Raw genomic sequence first — 25,356 nt, forward strand, 5'->3', positions numbered from 1 at the left:
AGAAACCCACCCAGACACAGCGGAGAATGTGCAAACTCCGCACAGACAGTGACCTAAGCCGGGAATCGAACCCTGGCATTGTTAAACAGCAGTGCTAACCCACTGTGCCACCCCCAACTTGGTATAAACACTCGGGGGTTGTTTGTGACTAACTCCATCGGCTGTGATTGTGATTGGTTTCTGACTGGATCATTGTGCTCGAGGGGCTGAATGGCCTCCTTTTCCCTGTCAATACGATAACATCTCCTTTAACGTATTTCCCGCTCTAACCCTTTATTCATTGGCAAGAAACAACACATGAAAATTGTTTGTAAATGAAGTCACAACTGGTGACAAAACATTCAGAAAACCGGGAGGGTTTCCTTCTTAAAATATCTCCCGTCAACGTATCTTGAGCTTGTACATTTGGTACCTCCGGTCCATTTAGTAACTCAACGATGGCCATTTTGCACAGATCAGTGCAGTGTGAAGGACTGCCACCCTGACAGTGCTGTTTAACAAACCTCAAATCACCAACATGGAGCGGCCAACACCCTCCGAAAACTGTCCCACCAATTGGCCGGGCAGTAAAAACTAACAAATTTCAGCAGAAAACTTGCAAAGGCATCAAAATAAAGCAAATTAATGTTCCTTTCAAACAAGAATGTTAACTGGTCTTAAAATAATACGGCCATGGGGAGTCCTCACAGTTAAGAATCATCGAATCAGGTCAGGGTTAGTCTCCTTGGGTGACCGATGGTGGAAGCAGGGAGGTTTGGCGATGGGCGGCCGGTCTGTTTATTGAGAATTGGAGCTGGTATCAGTAAGGACCCCAGGTACAGCCTCACTCTGCACTGCGTATAGCAGGTCACACTGCAAGTGTCTCAGTCAAAACCTCCGCTGATGAAAACCCAGTGCTGTCGGAGGTCAGCTGGATCACACTGCATCATTTTCACATACTCCCCCCTCACAGATAGACACAGGCCCAGCGCCGCGTTCAGTATCATTCCATCCTGGGTAGGAGAAAAACAAGACAGGTCAGTCTCCTTCCTGCAAACCTCTCCTCTATACAGGAATCACAGAAACTTTTTCATAGACATTCGTGGGACATGGGCTTCGCTGGTTGGGACAGCATTTATTGCCCGAGGGCAGTTAAGAGTCAACTGCATTGCCGTAACTCTGGAGTCATAAGTAGGCCAGACCAGATAAGGACGGCAGATTTCCTTCCCTAAAGGGCATTAGTGAACCAGATGGGTTTTTCCGACAATTGACAATCGTTTCACGGTCATCAATAGATTCTTAATTCCACGTATTTTTTATTGAATTTAAATTCCACCATCTGCTGTGGTGGAATTCGAACCCGGAATATTATCTGAATTTCTAGATGAATAATCTAGCGATAATATCACCAGGCCATTGCCTCCTCTGATGGAGATAGGAACTGGTTGGGATTGTAGCTGGTGCAGACTTTTTGGGCCGAATGGCCTCCTTCTGCACTGTAGGGATTTTATAATCAAAGTATCAGAATGAAACGGCGACGGAAGCAGGTTCTCTCAATATTTTTAAGGTTGAGCTAGATAGATTTTTGACAAACAGTGGGCGGGCGGATGGGGGAAAGGTTATTGTGGATTAGGCAGGATGCAGGTTGGCTGTGATGTTCTCAAATGGTGGAGCACACTCGAGGGGCTGAATGGCCTTCTCCACCTGCTCCCTGTTTGTACGCTGGAAAGTGGAAGGGCACCTGAAAAAAATAAACTTGCCAGGTTATGGGGCTAAAGTGGGGATTGGGGTGGTTTGGATGGTTCCACTGGAGGCTGGCATAGACGTGATGGGCTGAAAGGCCTTCTTATGGGGAGGTGATGGCCCAATGGTATTATCCACTATTAATCCAGCAACTCAGCTAATGATCTGGGGACCCGAGTTTGAATCCTGCCACGGCAGCTGGTGGAATTTGAATTTGATTTAAAAAAATCTGGAATTAAGAATCCACTGATGAAACCGTTGTTGGAAAAACCCATCTGGTTCACTAATGTCCTTTAGGGAAGGAAATCTGCCATACTTGCCCGGTCTGGCCTACATGTGACTCCAGAGCCACAGCAATGTGGTTGGCTCTCAGATGCCCCCCGGGCAACTAGGGATGGGCAATAAATGCTGGCCCAAACAGCGTGTTGCACAACTGAATAAAAGAAACACCCATGCTTTTACCCTACCTAGTCCCCCACCACTAAGGGGCAATTTAGCATGGCCAATCCACCTAACCTGCACATCTTTTGGACTGTGGGAGGAAACCGGAGCACCCGGAGGAAACCCACGCAGAAACGGGGAGAAGGTGCAAACTCCACACAGACAGTGACCCGAGCCGGGAATCGAACCCAGGTCCCTGGGTGCTGCTAACCACTGTGCTAGGAAGAGAGTTCCATAAAACTCAACAACCTCTGCGAGAAGAGATTTTGCCTGACCTCAGAGGGAAGGGAAAGGAAGGAGTCATTCAACCCATGGAGGCTGCTTTACCAGCACTCAATTAGATCATGGCTTTGATGTGTACCTTCACTCTATCTACCTGCCTGGATTCTGCAAGCCTTTAATATTCTAACGACAGGATTTGAGGAAAACATTATCTGGGAATCTGGAACTCACTCACTTTTTCCATCCAGAGGGTGGTGGGAATCTGGAACTCACTGCCTGAAAGGGTGGTAGAGGCGAGAACCCTCACAACACTTAAGACACAATTTAGATGAGCGCTTGAAACCACATAGCATACAAGGTTATGAACCAAGTGCTGGAAAATGGGATTACAATGGACACGTGCTTGATAGCTGGCACAGACATGATGGGCCGAAGGGCCTTCTTCTGTGAAGTAAGACTCTATGGCTGGAATTTTCCAGTCCCGCCCGCCACAGGAATCATAGCAGGAGAGACACTGGCCGTGCAAAAGTCTGTTGTCCTCAGGTGGGATCTTCCGGCCCTGGGGGGCGAGTGGGGCCAGAAGGAACAAAGAACAAAGAAAATTACAGCACAGGAACAGGCCCTTCGGCCCGCCATCCTGCACCAACCGTGCTGCCCGCTTAACTAAAACCCCCTACCCTTCCGGGGACCATATCTCTCTGTTCCCATCCTATTCATGTACTTGTCAAGACACCCCTTAAAAGTCACGACATTATCCGCTTCCACTACCTTCCTTGGCAATCCAATTCTAGGCACCCTCTACTCTCTGTGTAAAAAATCTGCCTAGTAAATCTTCTTCAAACCTTGCCCACCACCCCCCCCAACCCCCCCTCACACCTTAAACCTATGCCCCCTAGTAATTGACTCTTTGACCCTGGGGAAAAAGCTTCTGACTATCCACTCCGTCCATGCCTCTCATAATCCTTTAGATTTCTATCAGGTCACCCCTCAACCTCCGTTGCTCCAGTGAGAACAAACCAAATTTCTCCAACCTCTCCTCATAGCTAATGTTCTCCATACCAGGCAACATCCTGGTAAATCTTTTCTGTACCCTCTCCAAAGCCTCCACATACTTCTGATAGTGTGGCGACCAGAATTGAACACTATATTCCAACTGCGGCCTAACTAACGTTCTATAAAGCTGAAACATGACTTGCCAATTTTTAAACTCAATACCCCAGCCGATAAAGGCAAGCATGCTGTACGCCTTCTTGACTACCTTCTCCACCTGCATTGCCACTTTCAGTGACCTGTGTACCTGTACACCCAGATCCCTTTGCCTATCAATACTCTTAAGGGTTCTGCCGTTTACTGTATATTTCCTATCTGTGTTAGACCTTCCAAAATGCATTACCTCACATTTGTCTGGACTAAACTCCAACTGCCATCTCTCCACCCCAAGTCTCCAACTGATCTACATTCTGCTGTATCCTCTGATGGTCCTCATCGCTATCTGCAAATCCACCAACCTTTGTGTCATCCGCAAACTTACGAAACAATCCAGTCACATTTTCCTCCAAGTCATTTATATATCTTACAGACAGCAAAGGTCCCAGCACTGATCCCTGAGGAACACCACTTGTCACAGCCCTCCATTCAGAAACACACCCTTCCACTGCTACCCTCTGTCTTCTTTGGCCGAAAATCCCACCTTGGCTCATCCCGAAACAATGAAATCCCACCCGAGGTCAATGTGTCTGCCCTTCACCTGTTCTGATTCCTGTGGCGAGCGGGGCAGGAGACCCCTCGCCCTCCCCCCACCGACTCTGAAAGTCTATCGACCCCAAGATTTGGAAGTTTCAAATGTCACGCCGACCTTTTCAGCGGACAGAGTGCAAGATTTCCACTGGATCTTAAGTAAACAAATTGCTTCCTGGCATCACCCCTGAACGGGCTGGCCTTCTTAGTAAAGACCTCTTGTTCTATCCTGCAGCAAAGAGAAGAGTTTTGCTCCTTAAATTATCTTCCACACCTCAATTAGATTACTCCTTAACTCTCCCACATTCAAGAGACATCCAAAGACCAGCCCGTGCAACTTGCCCACGTAATTTAACCGGCTAGTCCAGGCTGTTACTATTACTGCACTGTGTTCGCTCCATGGCCAATGCATATTCTTCCTGAGGTGGGTGCCCAGATCTAAATGCAGTTAAATCAGATGGGGGTCAGAGTGTTTTACAGCACAGAAAGAGGCCCTTCAGCCCATCGTGTCTGCCATCAAACGCTTACCTACTTTAATCCCATTTTCCAGTACTTGGTCCCTAGCCTTGTTTGGTCAACCAGAACTCTGTCCCCTGTCCATTTCCTTTACTGTTCGGTCATAGAATCCCATCGAGTCTGCACCAACAACAATCCCAACCAGGCCCTAACCCCACATATCTGAAGGGGCGTCTTAACAAATACATGAATAAGATGGGAATAGAGAGATATGGTCGCTGGAAGTGTAGGGGATTTTAGATCAGACAGGCAGCATGGTCGATGCAGGTTTGGAGGGCCGAAGGGCCTGTTCCTGTGCTGTAATCTTCTTTGTTCTTTGTTCAATGTAACCTCCCTGACAGCAAGGGGAAATTTAGCATGGCCAATTCACCTAACCTGCACATCTTGGGGCACTAAGAGGCAATCCACCTAACCCACACACCTTTGGACTATGGGAGGAAACCGGAACACCCAGAGGAAACCCATGCAGAAACGAGGAGAACATGCAGAATACACACAGACAGTGACCCAAGGCTGGAAGTGAACCTGTCTTCCTGGCACTGTGAGGCAGCAGTGCTAACCACTATGCCACCACCATTCATGGGATGTGGGTGTTGCTGGCTGGGTCAGCGTTTGAGGCCAAGCCCGAACTGCCCAAAGCGTTTGCTGAGCCATTTCAGAGGTTCAGAGGGTGGGTTAAGAGTCAATGCCTTGCTGCAGATCGGGAATAATCTGTAACAATGGCTGGTATTGGCCTTTATGTGTGTACCTTTATATGCCACGTCTGTGATCAGAACTCTCCACTCACCTGATGAAGGAGCAGCACTCCAAAATCTAGTGGCATTTTCTACCAAATAAACCTGTTGGACTTTAACCTGGTGTTGTGAGACTTCTTACTGGTATTGGCAAACCAGATGGCTTTTTTGGACCACCACCAATGCTTCATTGGTCATCACCAGACATTCCATTCCATACTTTTTACTGAATTCAAATTTCACCATCTGCTGTGATGGGAAGAGCCAGAACATTATCCTGGCTCTCTGGATTACTAGTCCAGCAACAACACCATCATGCAATCACGTCTGAGAGATTCCAAGCCTGTAAGAGACTGACATTAATCTCACACACTTCCTATGTAACAATCTGGCTCAGTCCCGTAGGGCGGAGGGATAGTGTCTACGCCACTATCCAAACGAGGCTCAAAGGAGGGGGAAGCACAGTGTCTGTCCCACCCAGTCCCAGACAGGGGGAAAGGACAGTGTCTGACCCACTGTCCCACCCAGTCCCAGACAGGGGGAAAGGACAGTGTCTGACCCACTGTCCCATCCAGTCCCAGAGGGGGAGAGGACAGTGTCTGACCCACTGTCCCACCCAGTCCCAGAGGGGGGAAAGGACAGTGTCTGACCCACTGTCCCACCCAGTCCCAGACAGGGGGAAAGGACCGTGTCTGACCCACTGTCCCACCCAGTCCCAGACAGGGGGAAAGGACAGTGTCTGACCCACTGTCCCACCCAGTCCCAGAGAGGGGGAAAGGACAGTGTCTGACCCACTGTCCCATCCAGTCCCAGAGAGGGGAAAAGGACAGTGTCTGACCCACTGTCCCACCCAGTCCCAGAGAGGGGGAAAGGACAGTGTCTGACCCACTGTCCCACCCAGTCCCAGAGAGGGGGAAAGGACAGTGTCTGACCCACTGTCCCACCCAGTCCCAGAGAGGGGGAAAGGACAGTGTCTGACCCACTGTCCCACCCAGTCCCAGAGGGGGGGAAAGGACAGTGTCTGACCCACTGTCCCACCCAGTCCCAGAGGGGGGAAAGGACAGTGTCTGACCCACTGTCCCACCCAGTCCCAGAGAGGGGGAAAGGACAGTGTCTGACCCACTGTCCCACCCAGTCCCAGAGGGGGGGAAAGGACAGTGTCTGACCCACTGTCCCACCCAGTCCCAGAGGGGGGAAAGGACAGTGTCTGACCCACTGTCCCACCCAGTCCCAGAGGGGGGGAAAGGACAGTGTCTGACCCACTGTCCCACCCAGTCCCAGACAGGGGGAAAGGACCGTGTCTGACCCACTGTCCCACCCAGTCCCAGAGAGGGGGAGAGGACAGTGTCTGACCCACTGTCCCACCCAGTCCCAGAGGGTGGTATTGTGTGCAGTTGCTGGGGGATGCTCTACCAAATCAGGAAGCAGATTCCCAGGCAGTTTGCGGAACAGGATGACACTCAGATTGGAAAACAGTCCCCCACCCACACCCCCATTCCCCACCCTCCCCTTGACATCCGTCAGCTGTAGAATTGCGACTGCTGCCTGCGGGAAGGGAGAGAGCTTGCGCTCACCTTACTGAGTTGAAATCTCTGAGCTGCCATCGCGTTGGCAACCCATCCAGAGGTGGCACATTTCACCAGCAGCACCCTGACAATCGCAGCCTGAAGGCACAACCGGTGGGAGGAGATGGTGAGGATCTCCCTGCGGGACGTGTACTCGAAATACTGCGGGGGGGGGGGGTGGGGGTAGGATTGAGAACATGAACAGGGTGAGAATCCATTCCGAGTACTGTCATTGAAGTAAGTAGGAGCTGAATTAGCACAGCGCTCTTCCCGAGACTCCCCAGTGTTTCCAGTTGAAGTTGCAATCATGGAATCCCCACAGGAGGCCATTCGGCCCATCAAGTCTGCACTGACTCTCTGACCCAGGCTCTCTCTCCTGCCCGATCCTCATAACCCCACACATTTAGCGTGGCCAATCCGCCTAACCTGCACATCTTTGGACTGTGGGAGGAGACCAGAGCACCCGGAGGAAACCCATGCAGACACGGGGAGAACGTGCAAACTCCACACAGACAGTCGTCCAAGGGCCGGAATCGAACCCGGGTCCCTGGCGCTGTGAGGCAGAAGTGCTAACCACTGTGCCTCACCGTGCCTCTCTGAATTTGCTCGGCCAGAAGGAGTCCATTTGGCCCAGAGTGTCTCCCCCTGCTCTCCAGACGAGCATCGTGAATTCATAGAATTGCTAGAATCCCTACAGTGCAGTAGGAAGCCATTCGGCCCATTGAGTCTGCACCAACCCTTCGAGAGAGCACACTACTTAGGCTGTCCTGCTCTGTCCCTGTAACCCCACACATTGATCATGGCCAATCAACTTAGCCTGCTCACCTCGGGACACTGAGGGAGAATTTAGCACGGCCAGTCCACCTAACCAGCACGTGTCACACAGACACGGTGAGAATGTGCAAACTCCACACAGGCCGGAACTGAACCCGGGTCCCTGGTGCTGTGAGGCAGCTGTGCTAACCACTGCGCCACCGTTCCACCAGTCGCTGGAATGGGTCTCCGGCCTCCTGACCCAAAGGAGAGAAGTGAGTCGCGGCTGGCATTTGCCGTGAATGCAGAGTAAAGGGCCGGATCGGGCACATCCTTCTCCGCACGGTTCAGGAGCAGTGATGCCAGCTACTGACTGCCCCGCGGCCAACCACATCGCCTGGCAACTTTCAAAACTTTGTTCTCTGTTATTTCCGGTATGGGCTACTACCTCCTCCCCCCCCACCGCTCGCCCGTTTACCTGGTGTTCCTGGAGACTGTGGCAGGGGTACATTAACACAGAGTTTCCAGTCAGTCCAATAGTCAAACAGAGCTGGGTCCCTCTGTTCATCAGCTGTAACAGTAAGACATGTCTTACAATTGGCTTCAGGGGAGAGGCACTGGTGTAAAATCATGACGCGGATCACCAACAACCTGTCCTGGTCCCCCCCCATGCCGGCGCTATAGTTCAGAAAGCCTACCAACGCCTCTACTTTCTCAGAAGACTAAGGAAATTTGGCATGTCTGCTACGACTCTCACCAATTTTTGCAGATGCACCATACAAACCATTCTTTCTGATTGTATCACAGCTTGGTATGGCTCCTGCTCTGCCCAAGACCGCAAGGAACTACAAAAAGTCATGAACATAGCCCAGTCCATCACGCAAACCAGCCTCCCATCCATTGACTCTGTCTACACTTCCCGCTGCCTCGGGAAAGCAGCCAGCAGAATTAAGGACCCCACGCACCCCGGATATTCTCTCTTCCACCTTCTTCCTTCGGGAAAAGGATGCAAAAGTCTGAGGTCACGTACCAACCGAATCAAGAACAGCTTCTTCACTGCTGCTGTCAGACTTTTGAATGGACCTACCTCGCATTAAGTTGATCTTTCTCTACACCTTAGCCATGACTGTAACACTACATTCTGCATTCTCTCCTCTCCTTCTCTACGAACAGTATGTTTTGTCCGTATAGCACGCAAGAAACAATACTTTTGTTAATACATGTGACAAGAACCAATCCAATCAAATCTAATGAGATTTGCAGTTGACTTGTGTTGAGAATCATGCCGAATCCCTGGACCATTCCTGTGATCTCCAAACCTGACTTGCCAAGGCTGGGGGTGGGAGGGGGAGGGAGTGGGGTGTAGAGAGAGACGGGACTCAGTCTCAAACCTGGACATTCACCAATAAAAGGCCCTGAGGGAGCCTTGAATCAGAGGAATATAGGAATTAGGAGCAGAAGTAGCCCTTTGAGCCCGTTCCGCCATTCAATCAGATCATTACTGATCTTTCCCTGGTCTCAATCCACCTCCCCATCTCTTCCCCATATCCTCTTCTCCCTCTTTTTATTGGAAGCCATTTTTGTAAATCATAGAATCCCTACAGTGCAGAAGGAGGCCATTCGGCCCATCAAGTCTGCACCAACCACAATCCCACCCAGGCCCTATTCCCATAACTTCACATATTTACCCTGCATAATACCTTGACACAAGTTTCATTTTTGCATGGCCATTCAACCTAACCTGCACATCTTTGGACTGTGGGAGGAAACCAGAGCACCCGGAGGAAACCCACGCAAAGACGGGGAGAATGTGCAGACTCCACACAGATAGTAACCCGAGGCCGGAATTGAACCCGGGTCCCTGGCGCTGTGAGGCAGCAGTGCTACCCATCATGCCGCCCCTCTTCTGTACTCCCTCCAATGCGTTCATATCCTTCCTATAGTGTGGCAAGTAGCTAGTCTCAATATTAGTGACCATGGAATTGATTCACCATTGTCTTTTAGAGAAGGAAATCTTCCGTCTTTACCAGGTCTGGTCTACCTGTGACTCCAGACTCACAGCATTGCTCTAAACTGCCGTTCGATATGGTTGCGCAAACACCTCAGTCCAGGGGCAATTAGGGATGGTCAACAAATATTGGCCTTGCCAGAGGTGCCCACATCCCATCGCAGAATAACAAAGAGAAACCTCACCACCTCTCTCTCGCTTCCATAAAGATGTTCCCTGAAGCCTCCTGTTTGTTTAGACCAGTTCAAATGTTCCCCCAGTGTGGAATTTTGTCTTGTTCGTGCTCTTGTTTTGTTGGGTGAAAGGTGCTACACAAAATGTGACTTGTTGTTGTTTTGCCCTCACATTGTGAACTCCCGCGCAAGCGAGGCTTCTGGAGTTCCCTACACTCTGAAGCCATCAATCCCATGTGGAAATGTCCAGCCAACTCACCTGTGGGTACACGGTCAGGCTGATGTCCGGCACAAAGATCTCTGGATAGATATTGTTGAGATACCAGGAGAAATTCTTACACTGCAGCCTCTCTCTGATCTTCTTCCTCTCAGAAACGTCACCGAACAAACCCTTAAAAGAGGAAAGGGAGGCCACAGATTACACCATTGGTTCCTTCAGTATTCCCGCCTCTCCTCACGAATTCTGGCTACCTTCTTCTGGTAGGCATTCCAGGAAAATTCCTGCTACATCCCCTTAATTATTCTTATGAAACTTTTCACTCACCCTGTCCGGTGTCTTCCCATCTTTCTTAAAGTGCTGTGCCCAGAAATGTTTCAAGTTTTATTTATTAGTGTCACAAGTAGGCTTACATTAACACTGCAATGAAGTTACTGTGAAAATCCCCTAGTTGCCACACTCCGGCGCCTGTTCGGGTTCACGGAGGGAGAATTTAGCACGGCCAATGCACCCTAACTAGCACATTTTTTGGACTGTGATCGGAAACCGGAGCGCCCAGAGGAAACCCATGCAGACATGGGGAGAATGTGCAAACTCCACACAGACAGTGACCCCAAGTTGGGAATCAAACCCAGGTCCCTGATGCTGTGAGGCAGCAGTGCTAACCACTGCGCCGCCCTAGATCCCATGGACGCCATGCTCTGGCTGAGGTCCCAAGCAGCATTTTATACTTGCTGTTGAATTCTGTGCCCTATCATAAAGCCCAGGATCCCGTACGTTTTATCAACCACTCTCGAAATTACTCTAGAAATGGGTCTTTGTTTGCTCCTGCTACACTCAGCCCATTGCTGAGGCAAGCGCCCACAATATCCCAGATATTCTTGACCAGAGTCACCTTCAGCGCGATCTTCGCTGCCTTCTGGCTCCGATGGTAAAAGACACTCTTGTACTCGTCCATCCAAACCTCGGCCAGTCGCACCAGGTTGCGGTACACCACCTGCACTCCGTCCGGGAAGGTGTACGGGGTGTCGCTGCGATACACGTGCCCCACGACCGAGCAGGGCACGATCTCCAGCTGCCCGCCGCACTGCCAGACCTATGAGCGATAGCATTCAGTTACTGACAGAGGTGCGTGTGAGGGGGAAATGGGGAGGTGGTGGCCCCTCATGGTATTATCGCTAGGACTGTCAATTCAGAAACTCAGTTAACGTTCTGGGGACCCGGGTTCAATTCCCACCACGGCAGATGGTGGAATCCGAATTCAATAAAAAATATTTGGAATTAAGAATCTACTGATGACAATGAAACCATTATCGGTAAAACCCATCTGGTTCAATAATGTCCTTTAGGGAAGGAAATCTACCGTCCTTACCTGGTCTGGCCTACATGTGACTCCAGAGCCACAGCAATGTGGTTGACTCTCAACTGCCCTCCAAGGGCAATTAGGGATGGGCAATAAATGCTAGCCAGCCAGCGACGTTGAATATGAATATAAAAAAAACCCCATGATATATTTTTAAAAATAACCTTTACAAACTCTGGGAGGAATTTTCCCATGCTACCCTCCACGGGAATCGTAGCGAGTGGGACAAGACCATGCAGAGGTCCGTTGATCTCGGGTGGGACTTTGCAGTCTTGGGGTGAGCGTGGTCGGAAAGTCTCGCCCTGTGACTTTCTCCCATCTCCCCAATTCAAACCCTGGCATTTATTCAGTGCTTTTCATGTGGTATATTAACCGCAGTCTGGAGCTAACTCTCCACAAACTGCTCCTTGGGTGTCGGAGTGTCCCTAACTCACACTCCACCTTGGTGACTCTGACCTGAAGAGACAGGTTTGCTCAGGATAGTATCCAACAACTCGATCTTTGATTTGATTTATTATTGTCACGTGTATTAATAGACAGTGAAAAGTATAGTTTCTTGTACACTATACAGACAAAACACTCCATTCATAGAGAAGGAAAGGAGAGTGTGCAGAATGTAGTGTTACAGTCATAGCTGGGGTAGAGAGAAAGATCAGCTTAGTGTTAGGTAGGTCCATTCAAAAGTCTGATGGCCGCAGGGAAGAAGCTGTTCTTGAGTCAGTTGGCGCATGACCTCAGACTTTTGTATCTCTTACCTCACAGGGGAAGATGGAAGAGAGTACGTCCAGGGTGCATGGAGCCCTTGATTATGCTGGCTGCTTTTCTGAAGCAGCGGGAAGTGTAGACGGAGTCAATGGATGAGAGGCTGATCTCCCACTCACAACATTCCAGACTCACAATCTGTTCTGCCATGCCTTAGTCCAGACTATTTAAAAGGAATTTGTTTTCTATTTGACAAAAATTTTAATTGCCTTGAACTCTGATAGACGTACCTCAGAATTCCTACAGTGCAGGAGAGGCCATTTGGCCCATCGAGTCTGCACCAATTCTATCTAACCTAGGTCCTCTCACTCCATCCTAGTAATCCCACACATTTACCATGGCTAATTCATCCACACTAACACACCTTTGGACACTAAGAGGCAATTTATTACGGCTATTCCACCTAACCTGCACATCTTTGGAGTGTGGGTGGAAACCGGAGCTCCCGGAGGAAATGCAGACACGAGGAGAACATGCAGACTCTGCACAGACAAGGCTGGAATTGAATCCTGGTCCCTGGCGCTGTGAGGCAGCAGTGCTAACCACTGTGTCGCCTGCGAGGGTGAAGGGAAACCAGAGATGCCAGAATCGAAGGAAGTGCAGAGACCTCGGAAGTTGTAGGACTGGAGAAGGCTGACAAATACAGGGAGGTTGTGGAGGGATTTGAAAACAAGGAACGAGACTGGGAGCCAATGTTGTTCAGCTAGCACAGGATCCCTCTAATTACCTGATCACAGGCCGGGGTTCAGTTCAATAAGAGTCTGCAGTATAACGCAGGCTCAGTTATATAGACTTCACAAGATGACTCAACAGGTTCATTTAGTTTATTTACAGAAACTTCTGTTACCCGAAAAGACAGCTCCAAGTTCTCTCCGCCCCATATCTGCATCAAGTCATCGTAGGCGCCAATATGTTCAAAATAGGTCTTGGAGACAGCAAAAAGTCCACCTGAGATCACCGGTGTCCTGCAAGCAGAAAAAGCACTAAAACCTTGTGTTGACGAACGTCAGTTCTTGACAAATCATTTTCTTCTAAAAGTTACAATGCAATAACAGGGGGTTTGAGTTTAAGAGCCGTGGAGTTATGCTGCAACTGCACAGGACTTTGGTGAGACCACATTTGGAATATTGTGTGCTGTTCTGGTCACCTCACTATAAGAAGGATGTGGAAGCATTGGAGAGAGTGCAGAGGAGATTTCCCAGGATGCTGCCTGGTTTGGAGGGTAGGTCTTATGAGGAAAGGTTGAGGGAGCTGGGGCTTTCCTCTTTAGAGTGGAGGAGGATGAGAGGCGACTTCATAGAAGTTTATTAAATGATGAGGCAGATTGATAGAGTGGACGTTCAGAGACTATTTCCTCGGGTGGATGTAGCTGTTACTCGGGGGCATAACTATAAGGTTCGTGGTGGGAGATGTAGGAGGGATGTCCACGGTAGATTCTTTACTCAGAGAGTGGTTGGGGTGTGGAATACACTGCCTGCTGTGATAGTGGAGTCGGACACTTTAGGAACTTTCAAGCGGTTATTGGATAGGCACATGGAGCACACCGGAATGATAGAGAGTGGGATAGCTTGATCTTGGTTTCGGACAAAGCTCGGCACAACATCGAGGGCTGAAGGGCCTGTACTGTGCTGTACTGTTCTACGTAAATGGGGTGGCATGGTGGTTAGCACCACTGCCTCACACTGCCAGGGACCCGGTTCATTTCTAGCCTTCAGTCACTGTCTGTGTGGAGTCTGCACACTCTCCCCGTGTCTGCTTGGGTTTCCTCTGGGCACTCCGATTTCCTCCCACAAACAGGACCTGCAGGTTAGGCTGATCGGCCATAATAAATTACCCAGACAGATGGCAGATTTCCTTCCCTAAAGGAGGGAATGATGTGGAGATGCCAGCATTAGACCGGCCAATCAGTCCTGGCTTGAGACAATTCACGCCTCTTTAACCTGTGATCATCCCTCTGCCCACTTACACTGTCTGTACCTGTAAAGACTTGATTACCTGTAAAAACTCCCACTCCAACCATTACCTTGCAATTGAGTCTGTGCCTGTACACACCCCGTTTGTGAAATCCAACTCTAAACTCATCTGGTGAAGGAGCAGCGCTCCGAAAGCTCGTGATTCCAAATAAACCTGTTGGTTTTTAACCTGGTGTTGTGAGACTTCTTAAAGGATGTTAGTGAATCGGATGGGTTTTTCCGACAATCGACAATGGTTTCATGGTCATCAGTAGATTCTTAATTCCAGATTTTATTTTATTGAATTCAAATTCCACCATCTGCTGTGGTGGGATTCGAACCCGGGTCCCCGGAACATTAGCCGAGTTTCTGGATTAACAATCTCGCGATAATATCACTAGGCCATCGCCTCCCCTTAAAAAGAGGCATTTGTGAATCAGGACAGCCTGTCCTGGAATTGAACCGACACTGTTGGCATTTTTACTGTGTTAGTGAACAGCCGTGCAGCCATCTGAGCTAAAGCAATCCCCACCGGCGCCGCAGCCTAGGACATGTTCTCAAATACAAGCCCTGGAGGCTGGGGCAAATCTAAATCAGGGATGATAGAAGCAGACTGTAGGAGGGTGGGAACAGGTTACAAACTCCACCGTCGCTGACCTGAAAGGGAAACTTTCATCCTTCCTGGCGTCATTCTCGTAGGCGGGTAACTCGTCCCAGTTGAAGGACAGTGACCAGTCGAAGGTGCCCCGAGAGTGGTTGCGGTCGTACGGAGAGGGTTTTTCCACCTCAAAGGTGTGCAGGTTGATGGATTTGATCTGCGGGCTCACTACCACGCGCTCCAGCTGCACGATTCTGGCCAGCAGCGGCTCCAGCCAGCCGGCAAAGCATTCACCTGGAGAAAGGCACAGTCAGTACGTCTGGTACACAGCGGTGGACTTGGGCTGGTGGGGGAGGGGGGTAGGAGGGGGACGGGGGGTGGGGCATAGTGTCCCTCATACACACACACCACCCCCACCCGCTGCCTCATCCAATACCACACACCTAGTACCATACAGCTCCCATGATTATGCCCTGTAGTATCTCACCTATCCCAGTTTTGAGGTATCTCACACTCCAGCACCTCGCTGCTCACAATAACTCATCCCTCCCAATGACTCAGTCCTTCCAGTAAGTCACTCCCCCCCACCACCTCAACCTGCCCATATCTTATCCTCCGATTCCTCCCTCGTCCCAGTACCTCACCCTCTGATGCCCCACCCCTCCCAGTAACTCACCCCTCCCAGTACCTCAGCCTCAATCCCTTGCCCTTGCCATTACTTTGCAGCACCTGTACCTTGCCCTCCTGGTAATTCACCCTCCCACTATCTCACCCTCCAAGAACCTGGGTGTAAAATGTATAGAATATCGGGCTGGGTGGATAATGTTTGGGATATAGGGCTGGGTGGATAATGTATAGAATATAGGGCTGGGTGGGTAATGTATAGAATATAGGGCTGGGTGGGTAATGTATAGAATATAGGGCTGGGTGGATAATGTATGGGATATAGGGCTGGGTGGATAATGTATAGAATATAGGGCTGGGTGGGTAATGTATAGAATATAGGGCTGGGTGGATAATGTATAGAATATAGGGCTGGGTGGGTAATGTATAGAATATAGGGCTGGGTGGGTAATGTATAGAATATAGGGCTGGGTTGATAATGTATGGGATGTAGGGCTGAGTAGATAATGTATGGGATATAGGGCTGGGTGGATAATGTATAGAATATAGGGCTGGGTGGGTAATGTATAGAATATAGGGTTGGGTGGATAATGTATAGAATATAGGGCTGGGTGGGTAATGTATAGAATATAGGGCTGGGTTGATAATGTATGGGATGTAGGGCTGAGTAGATAATGTATGGGATATAGGGCTGGGTGGATAATGTATAGAATATAGGGCTGGGTGGGTAATGTATAGAATATAGGGCTGGGTTGATAATATATGGGATGTAGGGCTGGGTGGACAATGTATCAGAGAATTGTAGAATTTAACTGCACAGAAGGCGGCCATTCGGCCTATCGTGTCTGCATTGGTTCCTGAAAGTGTCCCAGTTCTCCAGACCTATCTCCGCAGCCTCTAAATTCATCACGTTAAAATATGTATCCAGCTCTGTTTGGAAACATTCTTTGGAATCCACTTCCATCATTCTCCCAGGCTGCACTTTCCAAATCCCAAAAACTCTCTGAGTAAATAAGTTTCTCCCCTTCTCACTCCCTTGCTGACCATCTTGAAATTGTGACTCACTGACATACCAACTAGTGGAAACAGAATATCCTTCCTTGCCCTGTCAAAATTGTTCAGAATTTTGAACACCTCCATACTAACGCTATAGTTAAGAAAGCCCACAAACATCTCAACTTTCTCATGAGACTAAGGAAATTCCACATATCCGCTGCAACTTTCATCAATTTTTGCATACGCACCATAGACAGCATTCTTTCTGGTTGGATCACAGCTTGATATGGCTCCTGCTCTGTCCAAGACCGCAAGGAACTACAAAGGATCGCGAACGTAGCCCAATCCATCACGCAAACCAGCCTCCCATCCATTGACTCTGTCTACATTGACTCTGTCGGAAAAGCAGCCAGCACAATCAAAGGCCCCACGCAGCCTGAACATGTTCTCTTCCACCTTCTTCCACGGGGGAAAAAGATGCAAAAGTCTGAGCTCATGACTGAAGAACAGCTTCTCCCCTGCTACCGTCAGACTTCTGAATGAACCCAACTTGTATTAAGCTGATCTTTCTCTACATCCTAACTATGACTGTAAGACTATATTCTTCACTCTCTCCTTTCCTTCTTCTCTATGTACTCTGTGAACGGTATGTTTTGTCCGTATAGTGTGCAAGAAACAATACTTTTCACTGTCTACTAATACATATGACAATAATAAAGCGAATCAATTCAAAATCTGAATGCAGGCAACTGGAGGGACAGCACAAACGCTTCTACTTACAGTGCGAGTCGAGGAAGGCCAGGACCTCTCCTGTTGCCACGGAGCTGCCTAGCAACCTGGCAGAAACCAATCCTTTCCTCTCTCGCTGTCTGACCACCTTCACCAGGGGGAGATTCTTTACGTAGCTGTCCAGACGCTGCTTCAAGTGGGCTGCAAACAAGAACGTCAAGCTCATGAGATTGAGACAGCAACTTGTTCTCCCTTATCTAATATACTCCGGGAAAGGAACCACCTTAGTATGATAGAATCATACAGCGCAGAAGAGGCCCTTCAGCCCATCGAGTCCACACCGACCCATTAGAAACATCTGAACCCCCACCTAATACCATCTGCCAGCACTTGGCCCATAACGTTATGTTGTACCAAGCGCTCACATTTTAAAGGATGTGAGGCAACCTGCTTCCACCACCCTCCCAGGCAGCGCATTCCAGACTGTCACCACCCTCGGGGGTAAAGGCATTTTCCTCACATCCCCCCCTAAACCTCCTGCCCCCTCACCTTGAACCCATTTCCCCTCATGACTGACCCTTGAACTAAGGGGAACAGCTGCTCCTTACCCACTCTGTCCATGTCCCTCACAATCTTATACACCTCGATCAGGATGCCCCCCACCCCTCTCAAGTCTTCCCTGCTCCAATGAAAACAATCTAAGGCTATCCAACCTCTCTTCATAACTTCACTGTTCCATCCCAGGCAGCATCCTGGTGAATCTCCTCCGCACCCCCCTCCAGTGCGATCACATCCTTCCTACAATGTAATAATCAGAACTGTACACAGTACTCCAGCTGTGGCCTCACCAACGTTCTATACAACTCTAACATGACTTCCCTGCTTTTGTAACCTATGCCTCGATTGATACGGGTAAGTATCCCATTTGCCTTTCTCACTCCCCTACTAACAAGCCCGTTCACTTTCAGAGATCTGTAGACAAACAAGCCAAGATCTCTTTGTTCCACAGAACCTTAGTGTCATTCCTTGAATACTTTCTTGTCAAATTACCCCTTCCAAAGTGTATCACTTCAGACTTTTCGGGGTTAAATTCCATTTGACACTTTTCCGCCCATTTGACCATTCCACCTATATCTATATTGAAACTCCACCTCACTGTTAACCACCCGGCCAATCCTTGTGTCAACCGCAAATTTACTGATCCTAACCCCCACCTAGTCGTCAATGTCATTGGTATAAAGGAAAAATAATTGGGGACCCAGCAGAGATCCCTGTGGTAAGCCACTGAACACTGGCTTCCAGTCACTAAAGCAGCTTCTGTCATCGCCCTCTGTCTCCTACTACTGAGCCAATTTTGAATCCACTTTATCGAATTACCCTGTATCTAACGTGAATTTACCTTCTCTACAAGTCTCCCATGTGGGACCTTGTCAAAAGCTCTGCTGAAATCTATATAAACTACATCGACTGCACTACCCTCGTCGACACGCCTGGTCACCTCCTCAAAAAATGCAAGCAAATTTGTGAGGCATGATCTCCCTCTGACAAAGCCACGCTGATGATCCCTGATCAGGCTTTGTCTCTCCAAGTGGAGATAGATGCTCTTCTTCAGAAGTTTCTCTAATAGTTTCCCTACCAGTATGTTTTGTCCGTATAGAGTGCAAGAAAAAAAAAATTTCACTGCATGTGACAATAATAAATCAAATCAAATCAAATCTTTTTTGAATGTCCCCCCCTCCCCACTGCTCTTCTGTAGATTTTCCCATCAGTAGCTGTTCCCAGTCTATCTTGGCCAGATCCTGCCGATATGCCACTTGCTTTCTTTTTTATCTGCTGTGCCTGCGTGCCAGTTTTCTGTGACTCATGAACAAGGACAACCAGGTCCCGCTGCCCCGGAGCACCCCGAAACCTCTCCCCATTTAGGTAAAGGATGGTTGACTCCTAAATGCCCTCAGGGACGGGCAATAAATGCTGGCCCAGCCAGTGGCACCCACATCCTGTAAACAAAGATGAACAAATAAAATACCCGCAGAAACCCGACCTTCGGTGCTGGCGTCGTCCACGAGGATGATCTCTCTCAGAACTAGGGTGGGGACGGTGTAGAGAACGCTGTGCACAGTTCGGAGCAGAGTAGACCAGGCCTCATTGTGGAATGCGATGATCACACTGGCAGGCGGCAGGGGAGGACAACGCTGGAATCGTTGACTGACGCACCTGAGTGGGGGGGGTGGGTATGGGTGGTAAAGAAACCGAACGGGAGAGGGTCAAGGAAACTGTGAGCGAGTCTCTCATCTCTCTTTCTCTGTCAGTAGCTTGGTAGTTACTTTCCCTCAGCCTTATATCGACACCTCCCAGACCCTTTCACCTTTGAACTTTCCTCTCAGGTTTCTTGCCCAGCTCTGACGACGAGTGTTTTCCTTTCCATCTCGGGCCTTCGGGCCCCTTCATCGAGATTTCTCAATTAAATTGGTTAAGTGTTGGTGTTCAGGGAGACCTGACCAGAAAGGGAACATGCAGAGAACAAGCCATTATGTAGAGAGAAAACACTGGAAAACCTTCAGTGGTTTAAATGGGTTTTGTTTACTTTTACTCTGGACCTCAGGTTCTTCCTGGCATTTATGACCCTGCGTTGTTGGGTAAAGACTGGGTGGCAGGTCCTGTGTTTTGGACAGTCATTTTTCTTCATAGTGAATTCAAGGGTTTCATTTTCAGTTTGGCTGCGAGTGTTGAAGTGGAAATTTTCCTGCTTCTTTACTGCGATAGAGAGAGAGACTCTACAAAATTCGTTCCGACCAAATAACTAGTCTTTATTTCCGAAAGACTGCATGCAGTATTGGCATAAACTTGAGTTTGGAGAACCGTCGTTGCGACTTGCTAATTCCTTCTCAAGTCCACGCTTACATAAAGAATCAGTTCAGTCTTTACACATCATCATTATCAGTCTGCACGACTGGAGCTTATTCAGGAATTCGATCAATAGAGGCATCATAAGTAATGTCATAAATAATGGTACAACCTGCTGACCTCCTAAAACTCTTTGTCTCATCATTCGTACCTTTATCTTGTCCTTTTGACAGAACAGAAGAAGGCTGATGACTTTGTTATCTCTGACCTTATCTTGTCTCATTCATACAGCCCAAGGTCATGTGGAGTCAGCCTTATCAGGTCTTATAGAGATAATACCACTATGCTATCACCTCCTAAAAGCCAACTTCACACTAGCTTTTAGGAGGTGATAGCGTAGTAGTATTTTGGGGACCCAGGTTCGAATCCCGCCACGGCAGATGGTGAAATTTGCATTCAATAATCTGGAATTAAGAATCTACTGATGACCATGAAAATCACTGTCGATTGTCGGAAAAACCCATCTGGTTCACTGATGTCCTTTAGGGAAGGAAATCTGCTGTCCTTACGTGGAAGCTAGGTTTCTTGCCTTCCTGGAGTGAAAATTCTGCTGTTGGTGGTTTTGCTAGCTAGTACCTAGAGTGTCTCTCTTTCTGGTGTTTTGGGAAGCTGTTCTGACTCCAAGCTTGTGTGTGTGTGTGTGTGTGTGTGTGTGTGTGTGTGTGTGTGCGCACGCGCGCGCGCACCTCGAGAGAACTGTAGTATCCAACCAAAGGACCAAGTTCCAGCATCACGTGAGCATTTGTATTTTCTGTGCGAAAAGTGTGGCAAGGCTTTTGGTCATGGGATTTGTTTGGTTGAAATGGTATTTAGCTGTTGAGGTTTATACAATATCATGGCTGGTTTTCTTTCTTGTTTGCAATTGGTAAAAGTTCTTGCTAATTTTCTTTCTATACAAGTTAACTGTATTCTTAAATAAACTTTGTTTGATAAAAGCTCCCTCGTGGGTCAGTTGAATCATACCTGAAGTGGAGCCAAATTCAAATTGCAAAACTTATCATAGAATTGCTACAGTGCAAAAGGAGGCCATGTGGCCCATCAAATCTGCGCAGACAACAATCCCACCTAGGCCTTAACCCCACATATTTACCACGCCAATCCCTCTAATTAAGCATCCCGGGACACGAAGGGGCAATTTAGCATGGTCAATCCACCTCACCCATATATCTTTAGACCGTGGGATGAAACCGGAGCACCTGGAGGAAACCCATGCAGACAAGGGGAGAATGTGTAAACTCCATACAGACAGTGACCCAAGACAGGAATTGAACTCAGGTCCCTGGAGGTGTGAGGCAGCAGTGCTAACCATTGTGCCACCGTGCTGCTCGATGATCCAGATGGACTTCATGGAACACTTTGGAGTCTCTGGCCTGAATTATAACAAGTGTCCTGGGGTTTTATGATCCTTTTGGAATTGCTGGCTGAAGCATGATGGACAGGACAGGTCTTGCCTGGAGCAGATCTTTTTTCACAGTTTTTAGTTGCTTTTCAGTTGTAGCCTGAGGTGGAGAGCAGCAACAAAGCTTTTCCCCTCTCTCTGGAGTTGGAAATTCTGCCCTCCTTGAGTTGTTGTTAGAAGTTGGTGGAGGTAGGCAGTGTCTCTGTCTCTTGCTCTCTCTCCAGGTTTTTTGGAAAATTCCAGGACTGGGAAGCCTCAGAGTTTTAATCCAATGTTCAAAGAAACAATTCACAGCAGGTGTTAAAAAGCTGCAAAACCCAGCATCACGTGAGCATACTTGCTTTTTGTGCCAAGTCCAGAAAGGGGTATATGTTTATGGGATGATGTTTGACTTGGAACATCATAGATAGCTAGCTGTTAAGGTTTGTACTGTATCATGTTTGATTCTTGATAATTGGTAGAGGTTATGCTAAATCTCTTTAATATATTTTAACTGTGACCTTAAATATTTGATAAAAGCTTCCTAGTAGGTCACTTGAATCATACCAGGATTGATCTTTTATGCTCACCCTAATGCCAAAATTAAACGTAAAACTTAAGATCTAGACTGCCTTCATAAGACACCTTGGAGTTTCTGGCCTCGGACTTAACACGTTGTCAAATCTGAGAATTGTAGAATCCCTACAGTGCAGAAGGAGGCCAGTCAGCCCATCGAGCTTGCACTGGCAACAATCCTACACGGGCCCTATTACTTTAACCCCGTATTTACCCTGCTAATCTACCTGACACTATGGAGCAATTTAGCATGACCAATCAACCTAATCTGCATATCTTTGGAGTGTGGGATGAAACCAGAGCATCCAAAGGCAACCCACGGAGAGAATGTGCAGACTCCACACATACAGTGACCCGAGGTGGGGAATTGAACCCGGGTCCTTGGCACTGTGAGGCAGCAGTGCTAACCACTGTGCCACCGTGCCGTCCAGGCAACAGTGCTTGCTCAATAAGCCTCCTGTGATGTGCTCTGGGATGTTTCCCTCACTTTTCAAGGCGCTCAATAAATATAAGAACATAAGAACATAAGAAATAGGAACAAGAGTAGGCCATCTGGCCCTTCGAGCCTGCCCCGCCATTCAATAAGATCATGGCTGATCTGTCGTGGCTCAGTTCCACATTCCCACCCTCTCCCCATAACCCTTAATCCCCTCTCTTATCAAAAACCCATCAACCCGCGTCTTAAAAATATTTAGCGAGGCAGCCTCCACCACTTCAACGGGCAGAGAATTCCAGAGATTCACCACCCTTTGAGTGAAGAAGTTCCTCCTCAACTCCGTTCTAAACCGCGCCCCCCCCCTTTATCTTGAGGCTGTGCCCTCTAGTCCTACTATCCTTTCTGAGCGGGAAGAGTCTCTCCACCTCTATCCTATCCATCCCATTCATCATCTTATACGTCTCAATGAGATCTCCCCTCATTCTTCTGAACTCTAACGAGTACAATTGCTGCTCAGTTGCCACATGACCTCCTTCCATCTCTGTTCGGGATTAGCCCAGCCGCCAGTACATTTAATCCCCCATCAGCCTCCAGCCACCGGTGACGGCAAAAGGTTCTTACTCTGGAGCTCTGGTGTCGGGTCCCAGATCGCGGTGCACAGAGATCCTGTCGCTGGCGAACACGTTGAAGCCGTGCTTCTGGAAGCCAATGGACCTCTCGGTTGCCTCCTTGAAACTGAGGCCGTCCAGCACCACGGCACTTCCCGAGGCACCCGGCGCTCCGGGGTCCTGGTGGGGACGCAAGGCGGCAGGCTCCAGCTCCACGCCGGAATAGTGCCCGGGCGGACAGTGCCGGTTCACACTGGCCGGCTTCCTGATATGAGACTTGGCCACGGTGGATGTAACGTCCGCCTCTGCCTTTTCCATTGACCAATCCATCTCAGCTATTTTGGACAGGCAGTGCGACAGAAAGAGGGTGAGGGCACAGGCAGACAAGACCATAAAAAGCTTCCGAGAGAAAAATACTTTCACCAGCCGAGCCATTCCTTCCTGGGTGACAGAAAACAAGACTGGTGTCAGAATTAAAACATTTCGTGCGTCTTTTAAAAAGAATGATTATTGTTTGGCTGGCCAAAACTGAAGGAGCCAGTGTCTTTCAGGCCTACAGCGGTTAGCACTGCTGCCTCACAGCACCAGGGACCTGAGTTCGATTCCCAGCTTGGGTCACTGTCTGTGTGGAGTTTGCACATTCTCCCTGTGTCTGCGTGGGTTTCCTCTGGGTGCTCCCGGTTTCCTCCTGCAGTCCGAACATGTGCAGCGGCCTAGTGATATTGTCATTGGACTAGTTGTCTAGAGAGCCAGAGTAATGCTCTGGGGACCTGGGTTCGAATCCCACCGTGGCAGATGGCAAAATTTGAATTCATTAAAAAATTGGAATTAAAAGTCTGATAACCATTACTGTATAAAGCCATCTGGTTCACTGATACCCTTTCAGGGAAGGAAATCTGCCCTCCCTACCTGGTCTGGCCAAAGTTTATTTATTAGTGTCACAAGTAGACTTATATTAACATTGCAATGAAGTTACTGTGAAAATCTCCTCGTCGCCACAGACAGTGGCCCAAGCTGGGAATTGAACCCAGGTCCCTTTGGCTGTGAGGCAGTAGTGCTAACCATTGTGCCACCCATGAGACAACCCCCTCATCCCAGGGATGAATCTGGTGAGTCTTCACAGTAACTGTTTCCAATGCAAGTATGTTTTAAAGTTTATTTATTAGTGCCAGAAGTAGGCTTACATTAACACTGTAATGAAGTTACTGTGAAAATCCCATAGTCGCCACACTCTGGCGCTTGTTCGGGTACACTGAGGGAGAATTTAGCATGGCCAATGAATCCTAACCACGTCTTTTTTGGATTGTGGGAGGAAACCAGAGCACCCAGAGGAAACCCACGCAGACACGGGGAGAACATGCAGTCTCCAAACAGACAGTGACCCAAGGCTGGAGTCGAACCCGGGTCCGTGACGGTGTGAGACGACAGCGCTAACCACTGTGCCACCCTGCTGCCCACGCATCATTAGCATAATTCTAAACCTGATACTCAAGGTGATAAAGACCAGAATTGACTGTGTCAATACTGCCAAGAGGGGAAGTAGTTTTACCAGTCTGTCTGTGCTGGCAAGGAAGCCTTGCCCATGAGAGGTACATATCAGAAATGTTATTCCAATCTGAATGAATATGAGGAGGCCATTCAGCCCTTCAAGCCTATTTTGGTATTCCATTTAGATCATTATGGGGAGAGGGCGGGAAAGTGGAACTGAGCCACGACAGATCAGCCATGATCTTATTGAATGGCGGGGCAGGCTCGAAGGGCCAGATGGCCTACTCCTGCTCCTATTTCTTATGTTCTTATGTTCTTATGTTCTTATCATGACCTGAACTCCATGTTCCTCCATTAAAGCATTAAAGGGATGACAAAGGATGATATGTCCAAAGATGTATGGTTTGGGTTGATTGGCCATGCTAAATTGACCCTAGTGTCAAGGGGACTAGCTAGGGTAAATGTATGGGGTTAGGGGAATAGGGCCTGGGTGGGATTGTGGTCAGTACATATTCAATGGGCCGAATGGCCTCCTTCTGCACTGTAGGGATTCTAAGCACTGAAGCTCACATATGAGGAAATAAATTTCTCAAAATAAAATCTGACGTTGTATCAACATTCCATGAGCTTTGTGTAGTAAACAGATATCTCTGACATTAGTAACATCAAGTGATATTGGGTGGAGTTTTCTCAAAAAAATTCTAAGTGTGAAACGGGCAAGAAAATGAGAATTTTTTTGCCTTTTTTTCAGCAAGGTAATTAATGCTAATTTACGCCACTCTGTGCAATACAGTTGTCATAATGTGAATCTCGCCAGTAGGGAGGGTGGGTGGAGCCTCAGTTCACCTGCGAGA

At 48.6% G+C, this 25,356-nt stretch overlaps 1 protein-coding gene across 1 annotated transcript; it reads right to left on the bottom strand.

Annotated features, from left to right (window-relative positions):
- Window positions 1-863: 863 nt before the first annotated feature.
- Window positions 864-23,449, bottom strand: LOC145348556 (polypeptide N-acetylgalactosaminyltransferase 3-like). The gene is made up of 10 exons (XM_080196747.1): window positions 23,028-23,449; window positions 19,154-19,326; window positions 17,164-17,313; window positions 14,823-15,057; window positions 13,061-13,178; window positions 10,984-11,184; window positions 10,131-10,262; window positions 8,169-8,261; window positions 6,947-7,099; window positions 864-992 (listed from the first exon to the last, which is right to left on the bottom strand). Exons 1-10 carry the CDS (start codon window positions 23,447-23,449, stop codon window positions 864-866), a joined length of 1,806 nt encoding a protein of 601 aa, XP_080052873.1.
- Between the last annotated feature and the right edge of the window lie 1,907 nt (window positions 23,450-25,356).

Source organism: Carcharhinus amblyrhynchos, chromosome 9 (assembly GCF_965287045.1).
Source record: "Carcharhinus amblyrhynchos chromosome 9, sCarAmb.v2.hapA, whole genome shotgun sequence".
Classification (NCBI taxonomy): domain Eukaryota; kingdom Metazoa; phylum Chordata; class Chondrichthyes; order Carcharhiniformes; family Carcharhinidae; genus Carcharhinus; species Carcharhinus amblyrhynchos.

Excerpts from the sequence above, each read along its gene's own strand:
- LOC145348556 (XM_080196747.1), bottom strand. The coding sequence starts at position 23,449 with ATGGCTCGGCTGGTGAAAGTATTTTTCTCTCGGAAGCTTTTTATGGTC. Across the intron at positions 10,263-10,983 it reads CAGCGAAGATCGCGCTGAAG|GGTTTGTTCGGTGACGTTTC; the intron begins GTGACTCTGGTC and ends TCCTCTTTTAAG. Across the intron at positions 993-6,946 it reads AGAGATTTCAACTCAGTAAG|GATGGAATGATACTGAACGC; the intron begins GTGAGCGCAAGC and ends TCTCCTACCCAG.